This window comes from Struthio camelus, chromosome 4 (assembly GCF_040807025.1).
Source record: "Struthio camelus isolate bStrCam1 chromosome 4, bStrCam1.hap1, whole genome shotgun sequence".
NCBI lineage: Eukaryota > Metazoa > Chordata > Aves > Struthioniformes > Struthionidae > Struthio > Struthio camelus.
In genome coordinates, this window is record NC_090945.1 from 12,536,940 (window position 1) to 12,558,703 (window position 21,764).

Consider the following 21,764-nt stretch of genomic DNA (forward strand, 5'->3'; position numbering starts at 1 on the left):
GGCAGACAGCGTCCACCACTACAAACATGTCCATTATCATTTGGGGAACTGTTCTGTAGTCTTTTGTTTCAGTCACAGGTTTATTGGTGCGAGAAGTACCACAGCAATGCCGCTATTTTAAAGCATTTGAGACGACTCAGAGTCCAAGAACAGGTCGCACCTTGAAGTGCGTCATTCAAAGCACGTGTGAGAAACGCACAGGGACTACAGAGAAAATTACCTGCCCTTTCCCCCCCCCCCCTTTTTTCTTTTAAATATCACTTCTCAGGGAACAGTGCCAAGGGCATCATACAGAGCTTTCACGTGACAGCGCCAGCAGCCCTTCCCCATTTCCCATTTACATTGTCATGGCCCATCTCACCTCAGAGAGTAAGGATAGGTGACTTCTGATCTCCCTCTGCTTTCCTCAAAGGGCCAGAGGCTGAGGCCAGGCTCGGTAAGAGAAACCAGGAGCTAGGCTTTGGAAAAGCTCAGCAGCCATCGTCACTTAGATGTCTCACCCGAGCAGCACAGCTTTTAAAGACATGCCCTGGGTGCAGATGCTGATATCCCCAAAGCCCAGTCCCACGTGGCATGCTCAAGGGAGCTAAGGTCTTTGTTTCAATAAATAAAATACAAACGCTGTGTAAATAAAAGCTGACAAAACGCCATGGCAATGATGCCATTTGTGTTGGGTTGTTTTATGCAAGGATGCTCAAATTGTGGGGGTTGCTCCGGGAGCTGATAATTTTGTCAGTGTATGTTTAAGCATAAGTAAGGGTAGAATGTTCTGTATCTCAGTGAGCAAAGAATATTATTGCAATACAGTACCTTTCCATGAGACTAGCAAAGAAAATGGAGCACAGAGCCTGTTGGGCCAGGGAGGCCACTTTGAAATGCCAACAAATTGCACAAACTCATTTTTGAAGTGGTTGTTAGGTTAGTGCTTTTTTCTTTACATAAGGAAATGTTTCCTTGGAAAGACTTAAACACTCTTTGTGAATTTGCAGTTAAGTAAAAAGGACTATGTTGCATATTAAGAAAAAGAAATCGTCTTTTTAAGTTACACTACAGTAATCAATATCTTCTGGCTGTTGGGGCACTGTTGCAAAAGTCACCAATCAAAACACACGTACAGGCAAGCAGATGGTGGCGGTCAGTGTGAACATGTCAGATGTCTAGAGAGTGCAAAACATCCCAACAACTTCTTGGATTACCTGGTCTAAAGGCCTACAGACAGCAGTGGAAGGCAGAAAAGGTAGAAGCTGACAAGCAGGTAAGGGAAGGACAGGAGAAAAGAAGTGAAGCCACAAAAAGAAAGAAATTGCAAGTGCTCACCTCAAGCACCAGGACACTTGGCTTTGTTGGAAAGCTGGTAGCACAGCCATGTGGACAGGGAGAGGGGACTAACGCCTCCAAATACACTGATCTCCAGCCAAGGGAAACGAGGGGGCACGTGGCAGTGGTGTCTTCCTCCGGCCTGCTTGTCCCACCTGGGGCAGCAGGGCCACAACGTGAAACCTTGCTTCTGCTGGGCCCTGCCTCGGAGCTTCTCACCCACTTATTTTTCAGCCGAGTCTTTTTCCTGTTGATCACTCAGCATGCATGCTTCCCAAGGAAGACGAAAATGACTAATTGGGGACAATCGTTTTCTGAGTCTTTTTTTGATGTCCAAAGCCTTTTCTTCTGCGAATCTCTCAGAGTAGACATCTGGAGGAGCATACACAGGTATTACCTCTGGTGGGTTAAAAAATGACAGACATCAGAAAAAATGCCATTTTTGTCAAGTCATGCTTTTTGTGCCACGGGATCGTCCCTCCTTCCTCCTGGAAAGGGCAGGCAGGTAGCGGGCCTTGATGAGGCAAGGGTCTGACTCCTGCATACGGATCGACTGGCCCACAGGAGTCGCAGCAAAAGGGCAGCTTCTGGTAAAACTGTCTGCCCAGGGGCTGTCCTAGACCAGTGGATTTTAACCAACCCAGTGCAATCTGATCACTGGGGACTTTTTTTCCCACTGTATGAAAAATGTTTTTTTAATCATCTCTCTGAAGGGCACCATCCTGCTGCAGATATATTTCTGTGGAAAGAGGGAACCGGTAGAACCCCAAGCTGTTGCCCCACGTGGTGCCATCCCCACTGAGCTACAGGATCCCCATCGCACCCTAGCCAGTGCTGCAGGCCATCGCAGCTCTCTGTCGTAGCAGCTCAGCCTGCTGCTTTTAGCCAGCCTGCTCCTGGCTGCTTGTTTCTTTTTTAATGGTTTTCTAAGCCTCCATTAGGGCTTAGAAATCTGGAGTGATCTTCATTGCTGTGCAAGTGCAAAAAAGATGCATTCTGTTTGGATTTCAAAATGACCCATTAGAGATTAAATGATAATAGGTTTATTTAGAGCCCGAAGGAACTTCCTTCTTGTCACGTACGATGCAAAAGCACACAGGAGATAAAGCCTAGAGTAACTTTCAAGGCTATTTTTAATTTTTCCTCAAATAAGCTCTGCTTTTATTAAAAAAGGCCTTCAGACAGAGCAGGGTAGAGCATTCCTCTGTCATTTTTTGAAATGACTTTGAGCACCAAGCTGTGTCTACATTTTGTCAAGTAGTTCTTGTTACAGAATACGCACGGAAAAAATAAGGTGCGTGAACCTGATATCCAGCTATGAGTTTAAAAGGCTTTACATAGGCAGCAAAAATATATTGAACATGCAACAGGAATTATTTTAGATCATTCTCCTGATCTGAATGCCATCCATAGAGAAGCACAAGCCCTGACTGCCCTGTAGAGAAGCTGATTTAATAAGGGTGGATCTGGGGAGACAGGGACACGCAGGCTGCCCGTCAGCCAAGAGAAACAAAAGCGCTGGATTAACTGCAGAGCAGACGCCATGCAGGAATATAACTCCTGCATGGGATAGCAGCTTGGCTGGGGACAACCTGCAGGGGCTGCAGACAGCCTGCACGGCAGCTATTCTTGGCTAATCTCCAGCTGAGCCTCTCTGAAAAGCTCTCCACTAACATGGAGAGGGCTGAAAAGAAAAAGTACAGAAGAGTTCATTGCTTCTAGAGGGACAATTCTAGAGAATCTACTGGCCACACAGAAGGATTTTTCCTACACAAAATAGCTTTCTGACACAGGATGACTGGGGCATACACTTCTGGCTTATGTGGATAATTTCCTGCCCCGTTAAATGCAAAGCGCACTCTTCATAATGCTAGCTTTTCTCCCCGCTTCAGTTCCTTCTTTCTCTGAGGTATTTGTTGGGAAAGGCGGAGAGCCTCTTCACAGGCTGGCTGGGGCCACTGAGCACTTGCCAAGGGCCATCTCTCTGAAAGGCAAACAGGTTTTTAATCTACCTGCATGCCAGGGCCAAACCCTTTGTAGTCCCACTGTAAATGAGATTTGTTTTACTTCCTCTGAGATAACAGAGGGAAAAAAAAGAACAGGCCCAAACACACGATGCACAAAGATATTATAGAGAGAACTAAGAGCTCAGGTCAAGCCAAAAAGACACAGATTCAGATGGAAAAGAAACCCTAACAAGAGAGGGGGCAGTGGCAAATACAGAGGCACAGTTCCTCTGGTGCAGAGAGTTTCTACAGCTCCCTAAACATCAGAGAAGATGGGAAGGACAGGAAGACTTTTACTGTATTACTGCAGAGCAGGGTGTAACCGACCAGAGGTAGCAGCAATCCCTCAGGACATCATTGCACCCTGATCCGGCCTGCCCACCCTGTACTTGTTCTGAGTCACCTTACATCTTTATGGAAACAATTCTGGAAAATCTTGGCTGGTCAAATCAGGCTGCTTCATGACTACAGGTGGCCTCAGTCCCAAGGAAGGGTAGCCAGGCACCCCAGGGATGGCTCTTAGTACTTCCCTGATGGATTTGAATTAAATGCTTCCGGTGCAAGGCATGACTACATTTTGGCATAACCTAGTTTCCTTTGAAAAACGCTTCCAACTGCCCCTTCTCTAACTATTCTGCACTGCCAGGACTGAGCTAAGGGGTCCTAAGAGATACTCACAAGCACCTCACCTCTGAGCTCTGATACGCACAAATGCTCTCTACAGAGGGCTGGCACTCAGCTACTCCATGTGAAAGACAGGACTGGACATCACCCAAGGAAAGGAAAGTAAAAAGAAAGCAGGTGGCAGACGTGAATCAAACTGGGGAATGTAAACTAGTAATGGAAATGCAGACTCTGCACCAGTCTGTACATGCCCTATCCCATTTATGTAACACTATCTATAAAGCTTTTGACTTCATACCTGCCAGTACAAAATACGAGGTCGGTTCGACTTAACCCTGAAAGACACTGCTGCAGCAGTTTTTCCCCTTTGACCTATGCGAGAGGATATCTTTTTTTCCCTTTTTGACTCACATTTTCCTTTTTTGCCTGGCAATCAGTTTACGTGCTCTTCTTCCTGACATTGTGGAACAGCTCCTAGAAAGAGCTGAAGCTTATCTGATTCTCCGCACACATGAACCCACTAGCTGCACCCCTGAAACTTATGAGTCAGGTACCTCAAAAATAATAAATCCCTACATCAGGGAAGAAAGAAGTCATATTTTTTAAAGGGCATTCTGACTTTGGCTCTTTCTCATATGAACTGAGTTGCAATGTCGAGCCTTTCCAGGTTATCCATGGTTACTCGGAGTCTCTTGTAAATCAGTTGTCTTCCTCAGGGTCGCAAGGAAGAATTTAAAATAGCCTCAGGCCTGGGACAAAACTGGAAGAATTAAGGATTTATCCTGATCACTCAGAACTAATGGACTAAGGTAGCAAGGCAGCTGCTGGGTTGCGACATGACGGTGACTGATCACAGACCAGTGATATCACACACAAAAACACAGCCTGGATTGCCGGGCTTCAGATATGATGAAATGCATCCCTCTGGGGACTGCTGTTGCTTGGGGGATACACAGAAACCTGCAGACTGCCACAGAGTTCGGGAGGATCAGATTCCCAGTGCTGCACAGAGAGAGGCCCAACTCTGGTAGAACAGAGAGATGGCAAAGCTGACTGCTATGCGCTGCCATGGGCTACCCCAGCCTGCTCTACAGTTTGGACTTGGGGAATGCTCTTTCACTGATGTCTTTCAAAGCATAAACAGTACTTACTCTTACTTGACATGTGTGATTCCCAAATGTCCTGTATTGTGGTAGACCTGCTGCAGAAAGGTCTGCTGCGTGTGATTCAGGACTTGGAGGTCTGTAAGAGGAGCAAGAAATAACCCAGTTAAAATCCTGGACCTGTCTGAGCTTTCCATTACTAGATTCAGAACCCAGCATAAGAAACTGGTAGCCAGAGATAGTGAAGCTCCTGAAATCTCCCTCCCACTATTCAAGGGCTGTAATATCTGTCACACGTTGGTCTCAGGGGTAGTTTGAGGACTATCTAGTGTAGCATTGGTGACCAACTCTGACAAAGAGTTAAATAGGGGTAAAGCATCCCTACCTCCACACAGCCCCCCTTAAATGTTTGTACCATGGACTATTGTGACAAAAGGCTACCAATGGCACATATTGAAAAACCCCATCAGTTCACAGGGCAGATGAAAACTGCCACTCCATCATCCTTTGTGGAGATAACTCTAATGAATAATAATTTGTATTACCACAACATTTGGGAGACCTCATAACATGCTGGCCCATGTAGCTCTTCATGCTGGGCAGCTGTTTATTTGAGTAGGGGAGAAGAAAGGCACTTTGAAAATCCTGACAAGCTGCATATTTTGCAGTCTCTGGACATCTTCAGACCTGGTCTCTGGGGGGGATTTTGTATCACTTTGAAGGGGCTTATCTTTCTCAACAAGCGGTTGATAAACCATTAAGGAAATGATGAGCTAAATGCTGTTCTGGAAAAGGTCTAACCTCGCCATGGGCCCTTCTGGAGTAGCCATTAGCCAGCAGGGAGATGGTGACTCCACACTTGCCAGTTTGATTCAGCCTGAAAAAAAACAGATGAGGAAAATCCGTAGTTCAATGAAGAAAATCCATACAGCAATGAAACCTGAGCTCTTATTAAGAAATCAGCACGGGTAACAGCCTCCAGAGGGAGCGGCACACAGTACAGTGTATGGAAACAGATACAGAATTATTTTATTTTGGTCTCTTTATTATTTAATACACTTATAAAGTATCAGCCTTGAAAGTTCTCCCTGAAGCTGAAACAGAGGCAATTAGCAACCGCTTTCAGCAAGAGATTCCTGGTTCCCTCTGACAAATTCTGGTCTTCACTAGCTTGTTTTCTTATTTTTTGCATCTCTTTGCCTCCTTGATTGCTCAATCAGAGAGTTAAACAAACAGAGGAAACTGAGTATAAAGGGAAACACTGACTGTACACAAAGGGCTTCCAAATGACAAAATAAATAAAACAAAAACAAACAAAGAAGGAACTATTTTTTTCCTCTACGCTTTTACAGTTATTCTAGAAACCGCTTGCAACACTGGCAGGCAAAAGCTGTTATACAGAGGTATAAAGTAGTTCATTTTACGCAAAATTTGCGTGAGCCATGTCAAAACAGAAGGGCACATTTTTGCCTGATACGACATATTGCATGCTAAGCACACAAATGCTGAAAGATGCCAGAGATGTAGCATAGGGGAGATGAATACTACGGGCATGGTTTAGGAACCTCTTTTTTATTTTTTGGAGCTCATACAAACATCTCTATTTGGTTTGCAAAAATACCGGCTGCCATTTTGATGGCAGCCAGTGGGATCTAGCTTGGGCACTGCTCAGGTGCTGATCCCTCATTCACAGGCGATTGTCATGTTACCTTGATTATTTTTACATGATTACTGAAATGCAGCCATTTCCTGGGTGGCATATGGCAGCCTTTTTCTAACGGGACGGCATTAAAATCAGAAAATGTGTACTCAGGCATTGTAATTGCTTGCTCATTTGACGGACTGGCCTCTTCTCCCCCCCCCCCCCCAAAAGATTTAGCCTTTCACCACAAATATTTTTGCTAGGTTGAAATTTGACGTCAAGTATGAGTTCCAAAGCAAACGAGCCTGTCAGGTGCACAAAGGTCAGACAAAATGGAAGACAAAAAAGGAATGGGGGAAGCAGCTGACTATCGTTATTAATAAGCGATATTTCATGTTCAGCAACACCAAAAGGAGCTCCGACCTCGAGCCGTCCCCTCGCTCCTGAGGAAGCCGAGTCCCCGGACAGCCGCCCCGGGGCGTGACAGAAACGCCCCCCACCGCCCCGAAGTGCCGCCCCGCCCCCCACGCCTCAGTCACGAGCCCACGCCAACGGCCAACGGCCAACGGCCGCCCGCGCGAGGCCGGCCCAACGGCCGCGGCCCCGCCCGCCGCCGCTGATTGGCGAGCTCGGGCCAGCCCCGCGCTGCCTATTGGCCGCGGCGCGCCGTCTCTCCCCCCGGCGGGGGGCGGGACTTCCTCGTTGCCGTGGTGGCGGCGGCGGGGCCGGTGAGGCGGCGACAGGTGGGTAGCGACGGCGGCTGCTTGAGGGGGTGGAGCGGGGCCTGGGGCGGCTGTGGAGGTGCTTGTCGCTCTCGGTGAGGGGTGTCCCGGGAGCGGCAGCCGTGGCCGTGTGTCACGTCGTGGGCGGCGCCTTTCGGCCCCCTACTGTGCTGCAGCCGCCAGGCCGGTCGGCCGGCGGCGGGGGCGGGGGCGGGGGTGGGGGGAGGTGTCTGTGGTGGGGCGAGGGGCAGAGCCGCGTCCCGAGGCCGCTTGTGCCCCCTCAGGGGATGCCGGCGGGACGGCGGTGCCGGTGTACCCGAAAGGAGGCGGGGTGCCAGCGAGGCGGGGGTAGGGGGTGAAGCCTTTCCTCCTCCTTCTGCTCTCCTTGCACGACGGAGGTTACGGGGAGGAGGGTCTGGTTGAAAATGCTTTCTACTAGGGCGCTTGGTTGTGCTGTGGAAGTGCTTTGTTTGTAGTGTAACTGGTTGAGCCTTACAGTCTCTCGCTTTGTGACCTGGGCGCCGAGTTGGAGCGAAACGAAGGCAAAAAGGGGGAGAAAGCGGGCTTGGAGGCCTGCTTGTGACAGAAACAAGCAGTGGATTCCTTCGTTATTGGGTAGTGCTGATTAAAATGAGCGCATTTACTAGCTGAAGTCCCACGAACAACGGGGAAGGAGAAAGGTTGCTTATTCATGCCCTGCCAGTTGGCGTATGGCTTTGTTTAGAGAGCGTTCAGCTTTGAGCATTGCTTGTTGTGAGCATGATATTTACTTTACTAACTTTCCCGGAAAGCATGCAATTGCTGTCACAGCTATGGCTTTTGGGTATGTTTGTGCGGTTGTGTGAAGACACCCTGTCGTGATCTTAAAAGCTGTATTATTATTTTATAATGATCCTATAAATCAGCAGGGTTGTTTCTTACCAAAGGATATATACTTAGTATGTCAGCTGGGCCTTATTATAGCAGAGGGTGGATCTTCCACCCACTGTTATCTTCCTCAAAATATTCCCTGCACTGTGAGGTTTTCTTTTCTCTGGCTGTGCTGCACACATCATTCAGTGGTGAATTATTCCTGGCATGTCGGTGTTTGAGGATGTTTGGCATGTTTCCTGCTCCCTTCCCCCCCCCCCCCCTTTTTTTTTTTTGGTTGGAAGTGAGGAGTGTCTTCAAATGAGCAGCTTTGCTGCATCACATCTGTTCTTACCCTCTAAAACGTGAATACTAAACCAACTGCCTTGTGATCTGTGAAGAACAGGGATATATACTGTGGTGGGGTGCTACAGCTCCTTTCTTGTGTTGCAATCTAGTTTTTAAAAGGGACCAAGAACTTTAATGCCTTAACTTACACTTAGGAAAGTGCTTTTTAAAATGTTTATGTTCTCCAAAGATTACAGATTCAGTTTGTTTCAGGTGCATCAAGCTGAGCAGTGAGAATGATTTGACACATTTAAAAATTCAGATGTATGAATTTAAAATATGTATGTGTATATGCATATATGCACGAGCATGTGTGTTACTGCCTGCCTCAGAAGCTTTTAATATACTGGTTTTAGCATAAGGAGGGTGACGCAGCTTGCAGATGTAGTTTGGAGCATCTCGTGCATTTTTAGTTCTTCCACTAATGTCAAGGAGAAATAACTGCCTTAACTAGAATTGGAAATGGAGCGTGAAGTTCTCATTTGAAGCCTTACTGTGTTTTATGACACAGGAAGCCACAGCTCCTACTTGCATTAAGACTTGCAGCAGCTTTGCATGCTGCATCTGGAAAAAAAAATTAAAGACAGTTGTGGCTTTAAAAGTGTGTGGTGTCTACAAAATAAGTAAACTGAAAACATGGCTCACCAGGCCGTTGGAAAATAAGTATGTTTCTGTGCCTGTGTTCTCAAACGGAAAGTGGCTATGTGGATTTTCACTCTTGAGTGGAAAGTGCTGCTCTGTCCCTTTGGAATAAAGCTGCATGTGAATTTATTAGTGAAATGTCAAGGGGATGTGGAGGGAGGGGGCAGTGGGTGTTTCAAGGGAGGTACTTTAAAGACCCTTCAAAATATCAAGTCGTTAAGGACAAATTATGGATTTTCCAGAGCATTCAGTGCCCAGAAGACCCCTTCAGAAATGTAAGTTCCTACAAGAGCTGGATGCTCCAGAAAATCTGCCCACTAGCATGAATGGGAGCTGACCTCCCTTGAAATATGACCCTAATGTGCATAGGAATTATTGGGAGTTTGAACTCTTTGCTGTTTTAAATCCTGTAGTAATAGGTGTGGTTTTCTCTCCTGTTACCTTTCATATCAAATCCACCTGCCTGTTACAGCAAATTATTCTGAGGAAAATGAACACAAAGTAATTGCGGTATTTTTAGCCTTTTTAAATGAAATTAGCAATTGGAAAGAAGACTAATCTATAGGGAGCAGACTTTCTAGGAACCTTTTTAGAAAGATATATTAAGTTAATATTTAGCTCATGTTGTACAATGTCATAGTAGTTGATCGCATTTAATTGTGAAATCTTTTCAGCTGAGAGGTAACCTCCATTTATACCCTCAGGGAATGTGATCTCTGGATCTTTAGGTTTGCTCTTATTGTGAACCTGCTTATATCTTTGTAATAAGGTAATTCCCCAGGCTGAAAGAAATGACAGACCCAGATTACTACTGTTTCAGGTGTTGTGTGTGTGTGGTTTTTTTTTTTTCAATACAGAATGTGAAGTTCACTATGGATACGGTAGATGTGTCATTTAAAGGATAAGCACATGCATTCACTTAAATTTTGCTGTGTCCCACACTGTTCTTATTCTTAGTATAGGAAACAGAGTAACCAGCATGCAGGGTATCTTTCATTAGACTTTTGTGCTGAGGACAACCAAATACCAGAATATACACAACAACCAGTTTAACAACTGGACAGAGCCCTGCAGCCTGCTGCTTTTTCCCCGTGGGTGCTTTGGAGCTGGCCAGTAAGAAAAATACATGTTGATGTGTATGACTGGGGTGATGTTTTTTTTTTTTAAAAAAAAAACAAGAGCTATGGCTAACAGAAATAGGTGGGATTCATAGCATGCTTTAAAGCACCTAACAAGAGTTCCTGGTAAGCTGTTTTCAGTGGGAAATTGCACAGCTGAGGAGCTGCAGCTAGAAAATTGTCTCCCTCCCTCATCCATCTCAGACCTGTCTCAGTCAAAGTGACCACAGCTGACTGTGTGACCACAACTGACAGGCAAGGATAACGGGGTAAGAGATGAACTCTCATTGCTTAGGGCTTGGATTACAAAAGGCTTTACTGCTAATGCTTAGAGATTGAATTAGCACCAAGCTTTAGAAGCAAACTGAAAGCACCTGTTTTCTGTCTGCTCGGAATGGTAAAATGAACCTTGTTTTCTTGAGGAATCTATGGCATTTCAGGGGTTACCTTTGGCTTTAGCTGTTGTGCTGAGATAGTAAATGCTGCTGCTGTAAATTGCCTTAGTTTGAAACTCGGCATGATGAGTCGTAAGACCTGATGTGTAGCAGCTTTCATCTTCTTCTCTGTTCTTTCTCTTATTTCTTCTTCCCATTACAGAAAAGCTTTAGTCAGCTCCTAGCTCAAGCAGAGGAATTCTTGATGTCTTATTAGTCCAGCATGTTTAACAAATAACCCAAGCCCTTTATGATTAAGGGTGACAAGGGAGCATTACTAAATCTTTCAGATGTTTACTCTGAAATAAAAACTGATACATACACACACACATATATATAGAAAAATGTGTATGTTCTTAATATATGTGTGTATATAGCTATCTTTTTTTACCTCCACTCTTAAGCAGAAGAACGCTGTTGTCATTACTGAATTCAGACTGTGTAATTCCTTAGTCGTCTTATTGCTTTATTTTTCCTTCCCATGTTGCCATGCTCTCTGAAAGCCCTGACTTTCATTGAGTGTAGTAGAAAAGGTAACACCTGAGTTCTGGCAAGTTATATCAGATGCATTAGGGTCTTATCTGGCTGTTGTTGTCAGGGGCCAAGCTGTGGGTGTGTTGCTCCATATAAACTACTTTTTCTTGGGGGAGTTCTTGCTGCAGCTTAGGGATGTGTGCATGTGCGCATATGCATAATTGGTTGGGAGGAATGTGTACGGTTTTGCAAAATCCTTCTTGACCTGGCTTTATCAGATATGACACAGTTCTGCGTTGACCAGCATACTAGAAATACCCCTGTCAGTCTGCTCAGGACTGGTTTGACCACCTTTGAGATAGTTTTTAAAGACATCTTTAAGTAATGGCTCCAAATGTGACATTAGTGGTCTAAAAGTTCAGATTTGGAGCCATTAGTTCCAAAACAAAAAAAAAGAAATAGAGTTGTGTTGAGGAGGAGGTTGCTTTTTGCTTTTGAGGTAGAGTGCTTTTGTTGAAATGAAAGAACTTGAGGCTGCTGGATTTCAGAATGCTTTCACCACCGTACAAATGGAGGTCGCCAGGGCACTAAAGCACTTAGTATCTGAGCTGTCTTGATTCTTGTCTGTTAGTTTGCCTAATGATAGAAATTCTTTTTTACTGTAGCTGCACAGGGCTGACTGATTTGGGCAGGAAATGCTTTTTTTTGGCTAGTTCCATCTTCTGCTCAGAGTGGCTCATCTCTAAAGGACCACTTGATGAATATTTACTTCATGTGCTCTCCTCTCCCTATTTCCCTTTCCCAGGAAGGACAAAGCTACATGACTTGCTGAAGAGAGATAAAATGCTATGCTGGGGATACTCGTCTTTTGGACAGCCTGGGATAGGTAGCAACCTCCAGGTCATCATTCCTGAACCGCAGGTGTATGGATTCATTCATGACAGGAATGTCAAGGAGGTGGCATGTGGAGGAAACCATTCCATCTTCCTGCTCGAAGACGGGGAAGTATATACCTGCGGCTTGAACACCAAAGGCCAACTGGGGCATGAGAGTGAAGGAAGCAAGCCAGGTATGTCTTTTTTTAATACAAGGCTATAAACCAGCTGGGACTGGTAGGCAGAAAAGGTTATGGTAGCTGCTCTGTGTTGAGTGCCGTGGAGCTGGAGCAGCTAATGGAGCTAAGGTCATGTGTCATAACAGAGTGATGATGCTGAATAACGTTTGCTTGCTCTTGAAAGCTAAATCTGAGCAGCATGGGTGGGGAGGCAGGTCTGCTCAGTTTGTCTGGGAAATACACCAAAATAGAGGCGAGTGCAAATGGTATCAGGGCAGACTTTGTTATTTGCCATTAGTGTGCTGTATTTTGAAGGGGAAGAGAGGGCCACGAGTCATGCTGTCTTCTGCTTTGCTTTTCTGACTGTGTTGCATCCCTATGCCTGCTCTCTTTCAGTCATTGCTCAGAGTTTATCATTTGTACTGAAGAGAACAGGCCTGTGTTGAGCATAGTTGTGCAGAACGAGCCCTCTCTGGCTGAGAGGGATTACAGATGTTTCCCCCTCCCCCCTTCCTTGGAAAGCCTTTATCCACTTGTACCCTCTCCACTTCTCCCCCTTGTGTTGTCTTAACTCTGGAAGAAGGTCGTTGTACCCTTCTGTTCCCCAGACTCAAATAGCATTTTTATAATCGTGTTCCCACAGGCAGAACCTGTGTGTGCAAAACTGCAGGCAGCTAATGCCTCTCCTTTCCAGAGTCTTCAAGGAGTGGTTTGTCTGTATTTTTTTTATTTTGAGGACCACTGAAACCTTTCCTATAGCTTTGGTTTTGAATATTAGCTTCCCAGGTCATTTTTGACTTCTGTCTTGTTTTTGGCATGTGGTGAAGATATTGGTTTCTCAGTTTGCATGTTTTGGTGAAAAACAGTACAGGATAGGTTAAATTCTCAACCTTCCTCCCAAGTAGGTTCCCAGGCCAAGTCCCGGGTGGAGATTCAGCTCTTGCTCCTGCTTCTGAACTTGGTGTTCTCACTACAGCTGGAACACTGTGTCCAGTGATTTTATGTTGGTAATAAATAAATAATAAAAAAAAAAACCACCAACCCTTCGTGGGTACTTAGAACAATAGACGTCATCTTTCCTCAAATTGCTGACTATCCTTCTGTAGGGCTGGGGGCTCTTCTAGCTTGCCTTATTTTTCCATGACAGACTTAAGAGACATATACAAAATATCCAGAGTTCCCTATGTAGTATGTGTAAGCGTGAGCTGGCTGACTCCATGGTTCCTTTTCTCTGAGGGTCTTTTGCCCCTTTCTCTCAAGCACCAGATAGATTTTTCCAGCCGTGATGCTGGATTAGAGGAGTTGACATTGATTCTGACCTCTTGCTTTTCCTACAAATTTTCTCCAGGCAGCTTCTGAGGGAGGTTATCAGGAGTGCTTAAGTCTCCTCTGTGCACAACTGCTGTTCCCCTACACTTGTGAACTTAGGCACTGGAATTAATGAGATGCTTTGTAAAAGGAATCCAAGCCTAGTGGGTATTCTGCTGTGTCTGGTGCAAATACTTCCCCTTGCTAGTCCACTAACTAGCTGCATGGCTTTAATGCAAACCCCAGAAATTCAGTACCGTTATGCTAAGACATATACTCTGAGCACTATCTTTGGGTTAGTCTGCCGTTTACTCGTAAAACTAAACAAGCACATGATGGTAAGGAAAATGGAGGCCATATAGTGAGTCAAGGACCTGGGTTGGAAATGGAACTCGTGAGTCCCGAAGCAGGCCTCTGGCCATTAGGTAATCCTGCCTTCAGGTAGGACTGTAGAAAAGGGGCAGTCTGAGATCAGGCGAGTGAAGGACAAAGTTCTTGTGAACCTGTGACTGAGGCCATGTTGAAGAGGTGTGTGGGGCATGTCAGGTTCTGAGCTGTTAGTGGTGAAGATGACAGAGAAGATTACCAGTGTATGTGAGGGTGAGAACAGGAGAAGTGCATCGAGTTGGGGGTCCTATAGTTATATAGTTTGACCTTTTGCTCAAACTTCGAGGGACAGGGCAGTGTGGGCCTGAGTCCTATTGGTTTTACTGCCTTATGACTTGATTCTGTTTAGCCTATGAGGGCAGCCAAGAGCGGCCTACCTTTGCCCAGCCCAGGAATGAGCTGGATCTCCTTGTGGGAAGGCTGGGAGTATAATTCTGGTTGTTCCCTCCAGGCAACCTCTGCTGTCTAAGCACCTGGAGACCCCCATCTGGACTCTAGAAATGCTTACTGTGGCATGGCTTGGTTGTGTTCGAGAGTAACATCAAGACAGGAAAATATTTGAGGAGCCTGAACCTTTTGAAAACAGTGGCAAAATGTTTGGTGACCCCAAAGGAGTGAAAAGGTCTCCTTCCTGCTGTCCAGATCTAGTCGCAAAAAAGAAACCCCCTTTTTTCTCCCTCACTTGTTTTTTTGTGAGGCTTAAGCTGCCAACATCCTAAAAGCTTCCATTAGTGTTTTCAGTATATGTGATCATGTTGTTTAATCCGAGGTGGTTAGTTCCCATGACGTCACCTTACGCGTAGAACTCTGGGACTTGGCGGTGCACTCGGCGTTAATCTAACAGTGTTCTTGAAAAGCTTGAAGGGTTTTTACTGCTGACTCTAGTGGCAGAAGATTTGTTATAGTTGCACTAAGTGCTGTTCAAGATTTCACCTCCCTTTCTTCCCTTACTACAAATTCCAAATAATTTGCTCTTCTATTTTTGTTTTGTCTTCCATTACAGATATCTGTAGCAGGAGGCTACTATTTAAATCTTGCTTCTCATTCATGCTGCTCACAAGAACATCAAGCAGTGGCACAGAATTGTGTTTGGGTAATTCCTCTTAGAGGAGTCCTTTAGAGAGTACTTTTGAATGAAGAAGCTTGTTAATTGAAAAGCTATGTTTATTGTCACATCAGCTGAGCTTGTGGATGTAATGCAGAGATAGGACGGCAACTGGCAGGGTGGTTGTGCCCTTCCACGGAGGGGAACAGAAATTTACTGGGAAGTACATTCCACTGAATGAGAGGTATTAGTCGACAGAGGCTTCTTTTCTGCAAGTGCCCTTCCTTGTAATTTAACTCTTAGGAGTAGCAGATCAGAAATCTTAGTAGTGATGGTTAAGAGCTAAGTCTCCTGTTTTGCAAAATTGGTCTGAGTTTGCAGTGATTTTCTGAGCAATGTCAGGTGTTAACGTACATTATGTCCCCAAAGGGAGTGGTAACTTTGTAGTGCCTTATTTTTAGGAAACAGGACAAATGTTTTTCCTAACTGTAGCTAAATTTCCACTTCTTAAGCTCTGAAATTACATTCAGGTTGATTTTTTTCTTCAGGTCTGGCATGGTGTCTTGACTCCCTCTGACTCTTAGCTGATGAAAAGTGTGTCTTATGTAAATATCAATGCATGTGCTGGGCAGCAAAAGACAGGCCCAGGTATCCCAGGTAAAGGTTCCTGGGAGGTTTATGCTGAACTCTACAGGAGTTTGAAGTAATTAGCTGGATATTACTCATTTCTAAAGCTTTAGAAACATGGTCAAGTGTTTGAGGTGTGGAACTTGCTGTCTAGTCTAGAGATTTGCTCTCTGCCGCTCTTTCAGGCTTCATTTGCATTGTGCTATTAGGAAATCTTGGGCTTTGGAAATCAGTGTCCCAAGAGGCTTGCGGAAAAATATCTGCCAAAATCTGCTTTGCACTTTTCCTCTGGTAACATAGAACAGGCAAAACTGTGCTTGCTCTTTTAATTATTTTTTCTATTATTACCAAATTTCCTGTCTGGATGCCAATGTGCAGGGTAGCAATGCCTCAGTTTGCGCTGTGGAATCTGTCAGTTCACAGTCACAGGCTGGAAATAACTAAGTTCAATCTCAAAGGAAAAAAAGAACCCCCCCCCCCCAAAAAAAAAAAAAAAAACCCCAAACAGAACACACTACTAAATGATCCAGACTCCCTGGATTTTTCTGAACATGGCAGCCTTGCTTCTCAAATGTAAATGCAAATATAAATCCTGAACTCGAGCACAGGGTTACAGTGACCAGAAACCTTGATGCTCACTTTGGCATGCCTGTTAATCATAAACCCTGCAACAGCTGGGAATTCAGATGCAGAACCTGCCTGGAAGGACAGCCTGCATGGCTGTTTCTGCCCTTAACCTCTTCCTGGTGGGTGAGGAGTTAGCTGGGTGGCCCAGGTTGCTCACAAGTAGGAGGAGGGGTGGCAATGCTGGAAGCAGCTGCAGGAGTGAGCAAGTCACAGATGAGACATAGCTGCTGCATGGAGTAGGTGAGGTTGGGAGCCACTTATGGGCAGGGTCACAGTGACAGGAGGATGTTTAGTTTGCAGTCCTATTCCCTTGCCTTTCCTTTCCTTTGTGCAAGGACTGAAACAAGAAAAAGGGGCCTTAAACACCAGTTATCCCAGGAGCTGCTCCTCTGTGCACACCCTGACTAAACAGGCTTTTTGCCAAAGGATCCAAGACAGTTTTTTCACCTGGTCTAGGCATGGAGCTGAGGCTCGGTATGCAGCTATATCAATGCTTTCCAAGTGCTGTGGTCCAGGAGAGTCCAGCTTCATGTCTGTCACGCTTCCTCTACGCTAGCAAAGCGGAGCCTCATGTTTTAAAAGGTGCAGCAGAGACATGGCAGCCGTCACTCCTGCCAGGGACTGGGAGGACATGCCTGGAAACAAGCAGGCTGAGGTATCTGCTGGGAGGGAGGGATGGAGCCATCTGGGGGACAGATGGGCCATGGCAAAGTCAGACCTTCTGTGCTAGCTTGCAGCAGCTGGTTTTAAACCTGGAAAATAGCAAATGAAGGATTAAGACATAACTTCTGTCATTTTTCCAAATGGCATCTGCAGTAGTTACTGAAACATTTTTAAACTGGCCACCTCTTACGGAGTTGGATATACTTGTTTGTTTTTACCCCTTTTCCTTCACTGATAGTTCACAGGATCCAGTCAAGCTATTTGGAGTTGCTATGCCTTAACTAGTGACTGCAGCAGCATCTAGGAATGTGGAATTGCATTATGGAGTGTCCTCAGATGAATCAGTGCAAGTTGGGTTCTGGGACAATTTTCGGTTTTAATTTTAAAAGACAGGCTTTAAAGTTCCAAATGAAATCATTTGGAAACAGTATGTGCATGATCATATTAGAGAGAAAATCAGTGGAAGCGTGTTCTCTTAGCCATCTTAAGCATGCATGCATTGTGGTGAATTGGTCAGGTGAGGGTTCTGAATATGACAAATATTCAGAGCAGGCTGTTCTCAAATTTGTGTAGTCTGGCTCATGAACACTGACTTCTACTGAAACAAGGTCACTCTCTGGGACTGTGGGATTAGGAGAGCATCAGACTTCCCACTGGAAAGTCTGAGTTCTGTTTCTTTTAAGTAGGAGATTTGCACTGTAGAGTCTGAGATGGCTGTAGTCTGTTCTTGGAGACAGCGCTTCAGAGTTAGATCTAAAAGCACATGTTTTAGTTCAGCCATCAGAATCTTTGATCTCTTGATTCCACCAAGCATTTTGTTACGTTGTTGAAGGATGGAAACAACAATGAACCCAAGAAGCAACATACTGTTTTTTAGGATTGTGCAGCCTATTTTACTGTGGATGTGAGGGACCACTTTAATGTCTCATGTCTTAAATGACAGAGTTGCAGTAGGAATGATGAGATTTTTGTCCTATAACTGAGGATTTGTAGGGCTATTAAACAACCTAAATTTGCATTTATCTCGGTAATCTGTTATCCCCATGTCAGTCAGGTATACTATTTAGGACACTTGTGAAGATGCAAGAGAAATAAGGATTGCCCATATGCCTGATTTGGAAGGAGTATGAAACCTTGGCATTGGCACGATGCAAGGCAGTAATGATGGTTGTCGCTCTTGGAGCCATGCTGAAGCTGAAAGGTGGGCCGAGGATGAAATGGGTGGCTAGGTGTATATATATGGTGGCATGAAGGGAGAGGACTGGAAAGAACCCAGGGGTAGTCGACATAATTCTTCTGAATGCCCCAACCTTTTTGTGGGCTGTTGTAAGTAGGGCTTCTAGGAGGGGCTTTAATGGCTTGATGGCTGTTGGTGCTCCAAGTTCCTTGTTGTGTTTTCGAGATGTTATGTGGCACAGCCACAGAAAATAACATGCAGTTATCAGGCAGCTGTCTTACAGGTTGAGGCTCTGAATACATATCGGAAATTTCTCTCCAGCAACTTGAAACCCTGTTATTGCCTCTAATAAAAGTAGCCCAGGTGCATTTTCTGAGTAAGGACACTTTTACTCTTGCCTTAATATGTACATATATTTCCTTTAGTGTGAAACATATGTCTGCATGTTGTTCTGTAACAAGGCCCAAGTTTGATAAAGATGATTGTAAAACACTTTCTGTCTGATTTGATCTGCTTCTGAAACTCTCAAAAGTGATAGGCCCTTCAGGATGAACTTCTTGCTTTCCTGGTGGAAAAGGGATTGATTTGTTTATTTGCATATGTAACTGTTCAGGAAGAGTGAGTTTGATTCTGACTCCGAGCGTATGCTTATTGCTTCCTCTTTTCTGGCTGGACATTAAATCTTCCAGAAGACCTGTAATTATGTCTGTGACGATTGTAAGTTTGACTCAGTCACCATTAAACAGCTTGACAGTCCCCCTCAAGCTGTACTCAAAAGAATAATTTATCCGCGAGTTCTTTGTGCAAATTCATTTTCTTTTCAGCAATCATGTATTTTACACGCATAAAACTGCTAGCAGAAAATAGCTGCTCCTGTTAAGTAACATGACAGACATAATGAGTTGCTCCCTTTCTCAACATCTGACCTGTCTTTCAACCAGTTGACTGTCTATATAAACTCAAGAAGAGATGTACAGATGTTCATCTCTGTTTCTCAGAATGTCCTTCAAATTTTATAGTTAAAAAAAGTAATCGTTATGTGCAGCTCTTTAGTGCAACATCACTACAGATTTCTTGCTTCTGCCCTGTTAGCTGTGTAATTCTTTGGACTTTGACTTGCCTCTGTACGCACTAGTCTCTATTAAATGACTAAATCACGTATCCTTGAACACCTTTATTGCAGAAGCATAATAAAATCTTTCAGGTTTTCCTGAGGTTTGTTTTAATACCTGTGTCTGTCTTGGATGTTCGTATGAATTGCTTGTACTTTAACTCCATGGTAATGGTATGCAACAACGCTTTTGGTGTTTTCTTTTGACAGCCTCTATATATTTACAATAGCAGTGTGTCTTCTGAAGAAAACAGTAGGTACATCCAAAGATCACAGGCGGCTTTTACTTTGCATCCAGCAGAGAGCTATGAAATCAGAGCTTCAATTAACGTTTTCCATTTTATTTCTCAAGTATTGTTGCTAGAGCGTATGTTTTCAGGAAGAGCTTTGTCCAGGAGTTGGCCATTTGATTTGTGTGTCAGATTTCAGTGTACACTCTGCAAACCTCTCTACTATTCCAAAAACAGTGTATTTAAATCTTAACAGACTACCATCCTGAAAATTTACTGAATCTTTATTTAAAAACAAAAAGTGGTTCTGTAAATGTGAGTGTTTGATACGCTAGTGCAAATAAGTCTTTGACTGGCAAAGGGAGAAGATTAAGGCAGTGTATTTTCAAGCAGTACTTGTGAAACTGATTGGGATGTCATTGAAAGCAAGGACAAGTATGCTCTGAGTCTACACTATGTAGGTGCAGCTTTTCGGGAATGTGTGGCTTTGTTCTGCTTCCATACAAATCACTGCAGGGTTGAATTAAACGGGAATAGTGAGGAGCGCACCAAGCACTTCTGAAAGTCTCATGCTGCCTCATCGAAGCCTGAGACTGTCACAAGTGAGCTTCTGTCTAGTGCAGACACCTAGAAAAATCTAGTCTCCCTTCTGGAAGAAAATACAAAATGCCCCTGTGAAGGCTAAATGCTTCCTGTTGTGCAAAACTGCTCCAGTATGTGATTCACCTACTGATAATGTGAAAAGATGGCTAAAGAGCACATGTCCAGAGGCAAAAAGTGGGGCAAACCCTGTGTGGTTTACTTGCACTATATATGGTATATGGTAATGCTGTTTGTCCTGCAGGGGCCTGGAGGTGCTTCACTTTGTTCCCTCAGCTCAGATGTGGTCATGTGCTGGGGAAGGACACCCATACAGCAGTGGTCTGTTGGATTGAGCACAGCAGATGGACGATAATAGCCTCCAACTTACCTCCTGGGCCAGTGATTTGCTGCCAGGAGCAACTGAGTGAGCCCCAAGGACAGGCTGTAGATGTTCCTGAGTCTTTGAGACTTAAATCGGCTTTGGTTCACCAGCAGGTATCCTGCAAGGGGCTATGACAAGGCAGCTGGGAATGATGTAGTATTGCTTTTGGGGGAGAACTGCAGGGAAGAAATGAACAGATTTCTCTTTCTTGCAGTGCTAGGAAGTGAAGGTGTTTTTTTTTTTTTTTTTTAAGTGGAGCTGCCAATCTCACATTGGTTGCCTTTTTTTTTGCTGTTATAAGGTTGTCTCGGTACTTGCCTCAGGGCTATCTTAACTCATATGTGTGGATACTAGGTGCTGTAGTGAAGGGCTTGTTCTTCACTTTTGCTGGACTCCTGTCCCTGCTCTTAGTGTTGCTGTGGCTCCGCTTGGGATTTCTCAAGCGGAAATAATTCTTTGCAGGGTGTAATACAAGCTCTTCAAATGTAGGATATACACACCTATTTCCTTAGTTCCACCTTCTGCTACGGGATGTCTCTGCTCAGCACGTCTGGTGTGTCCTGCTCATATCAGAGTTGCTGCCCTGGTGCCATGTTGATCACCAGGGTGTGTACAGTGGGCCTTTGCAGTTTTTCAGCAGCGGCAAACCAGTCACAGCTACTGCTCTGACAGGCTGCCGGTGGCTGGCAGTCCTGGCCAAATGGCCATGTTTTACAACTCCCCTCTGCAATGAACTTTTGAGGAGGAAAGCAGATTACATCTGTTTCCTAAACATATGTTTTTTTCCTGTGATTCTTTCACAAGCCTTGGTGTCTTCCCTGACTGAAAGAGCTGCCTGTATTTTTCTTACTTCCGGGGTCTGAAAGCAGCGTGTGAAGTCTGTCTTCTCCCAGTGGACATTTGTCAGATCTGGAGCCTTCCCTGCATGCCTAGCCATTTCAAGAGCTTTCTCTGGCTGCCTGTCAGCTGTACCTGTGCCAGCCTGCCTATGGGGTTGTCAGAGAGGCATTCAAAGAGCCTGTAGTGTTCTTCAAGGCCATGTCCCTAGGTAAAAGCAACAATGTGGGGAAGTGAAAGGCCATGTATGACTCTGTCTGAGGAAGAGATTTGCCTTCTCAGGGTAGGTGTCCACTTTCACAGTTGTGAGGTGGAGTAGCTGACAAAGCAGACAGAAAGTGACACTGTGAGGTCATGCAGGGCTGCTTGGATGTCGAGATGGCATGAGAAGCTATTGCTTCTTGCACTTATGTTCCTTCTGTAACATGATCATTCGCAGCTTTATAAAGTGAAAA

The 21,764-nt window shown here is 44.8% G+C and overlaps 1 protein-coding gene and 1 long non-coding RNA gene across 15 annotated transcripts in view; one reads left to right on the forward strand and one right to left on the reverse strand.

Annotated features, from left to right (window-relative positions):
* Positions 1-1,279: 1,279 nt before the first annotated feature.
* Positions 1,280-7,183, reverse strand: LOC138067136 (uncharacterized). The gene is made up of 4 exons (XR_011140828.1): positions 7,116-7,183; positions 5,852-5,927; positions 5,099-5,189; positions 1,280-1,716 (listed from the first exon to the last, which is right to left on the reverse strand). It is a non-coding gene; the product is annotated as an uncharacterized lncRNA (long non-coding RNA).
* A 177-nt stretch (positions 7,184-7,360) lies between these two features.
* Positions 7,361-21,764, forward strand: part of HERC3 (HECT and RLD domain containing E3 ubiquitin protein ligase 3) — a 61,874-nt gene continuing 47,470 nt past the window's right edge. For 4 of the 14 annotated variants that reach the window (XR_011140830.1, XM_068941532.1, XM_068941527.1 and 1 more), the window contains exons 1-2: positions 7,361-7,435; positions 12,085-12,348. Coding sequence is in view for 12 of the 14 variants with exons in the window: in XM_068941532.1 (XP_068797633.1) it covers positions 12,123-12,348 (226 nt within the window). In the remaining 2 variants the exon portion in view is untranslated. Of the gene's footprint in view, positions 7,510-7,756; positions 12,349-21,764 lie in introns of those variants that run through there. The other 10 variants (XM_009674505.2, XM_009674507.2, XM_068941531.1 and 7 more) reach the window with 7 other exon arrangements.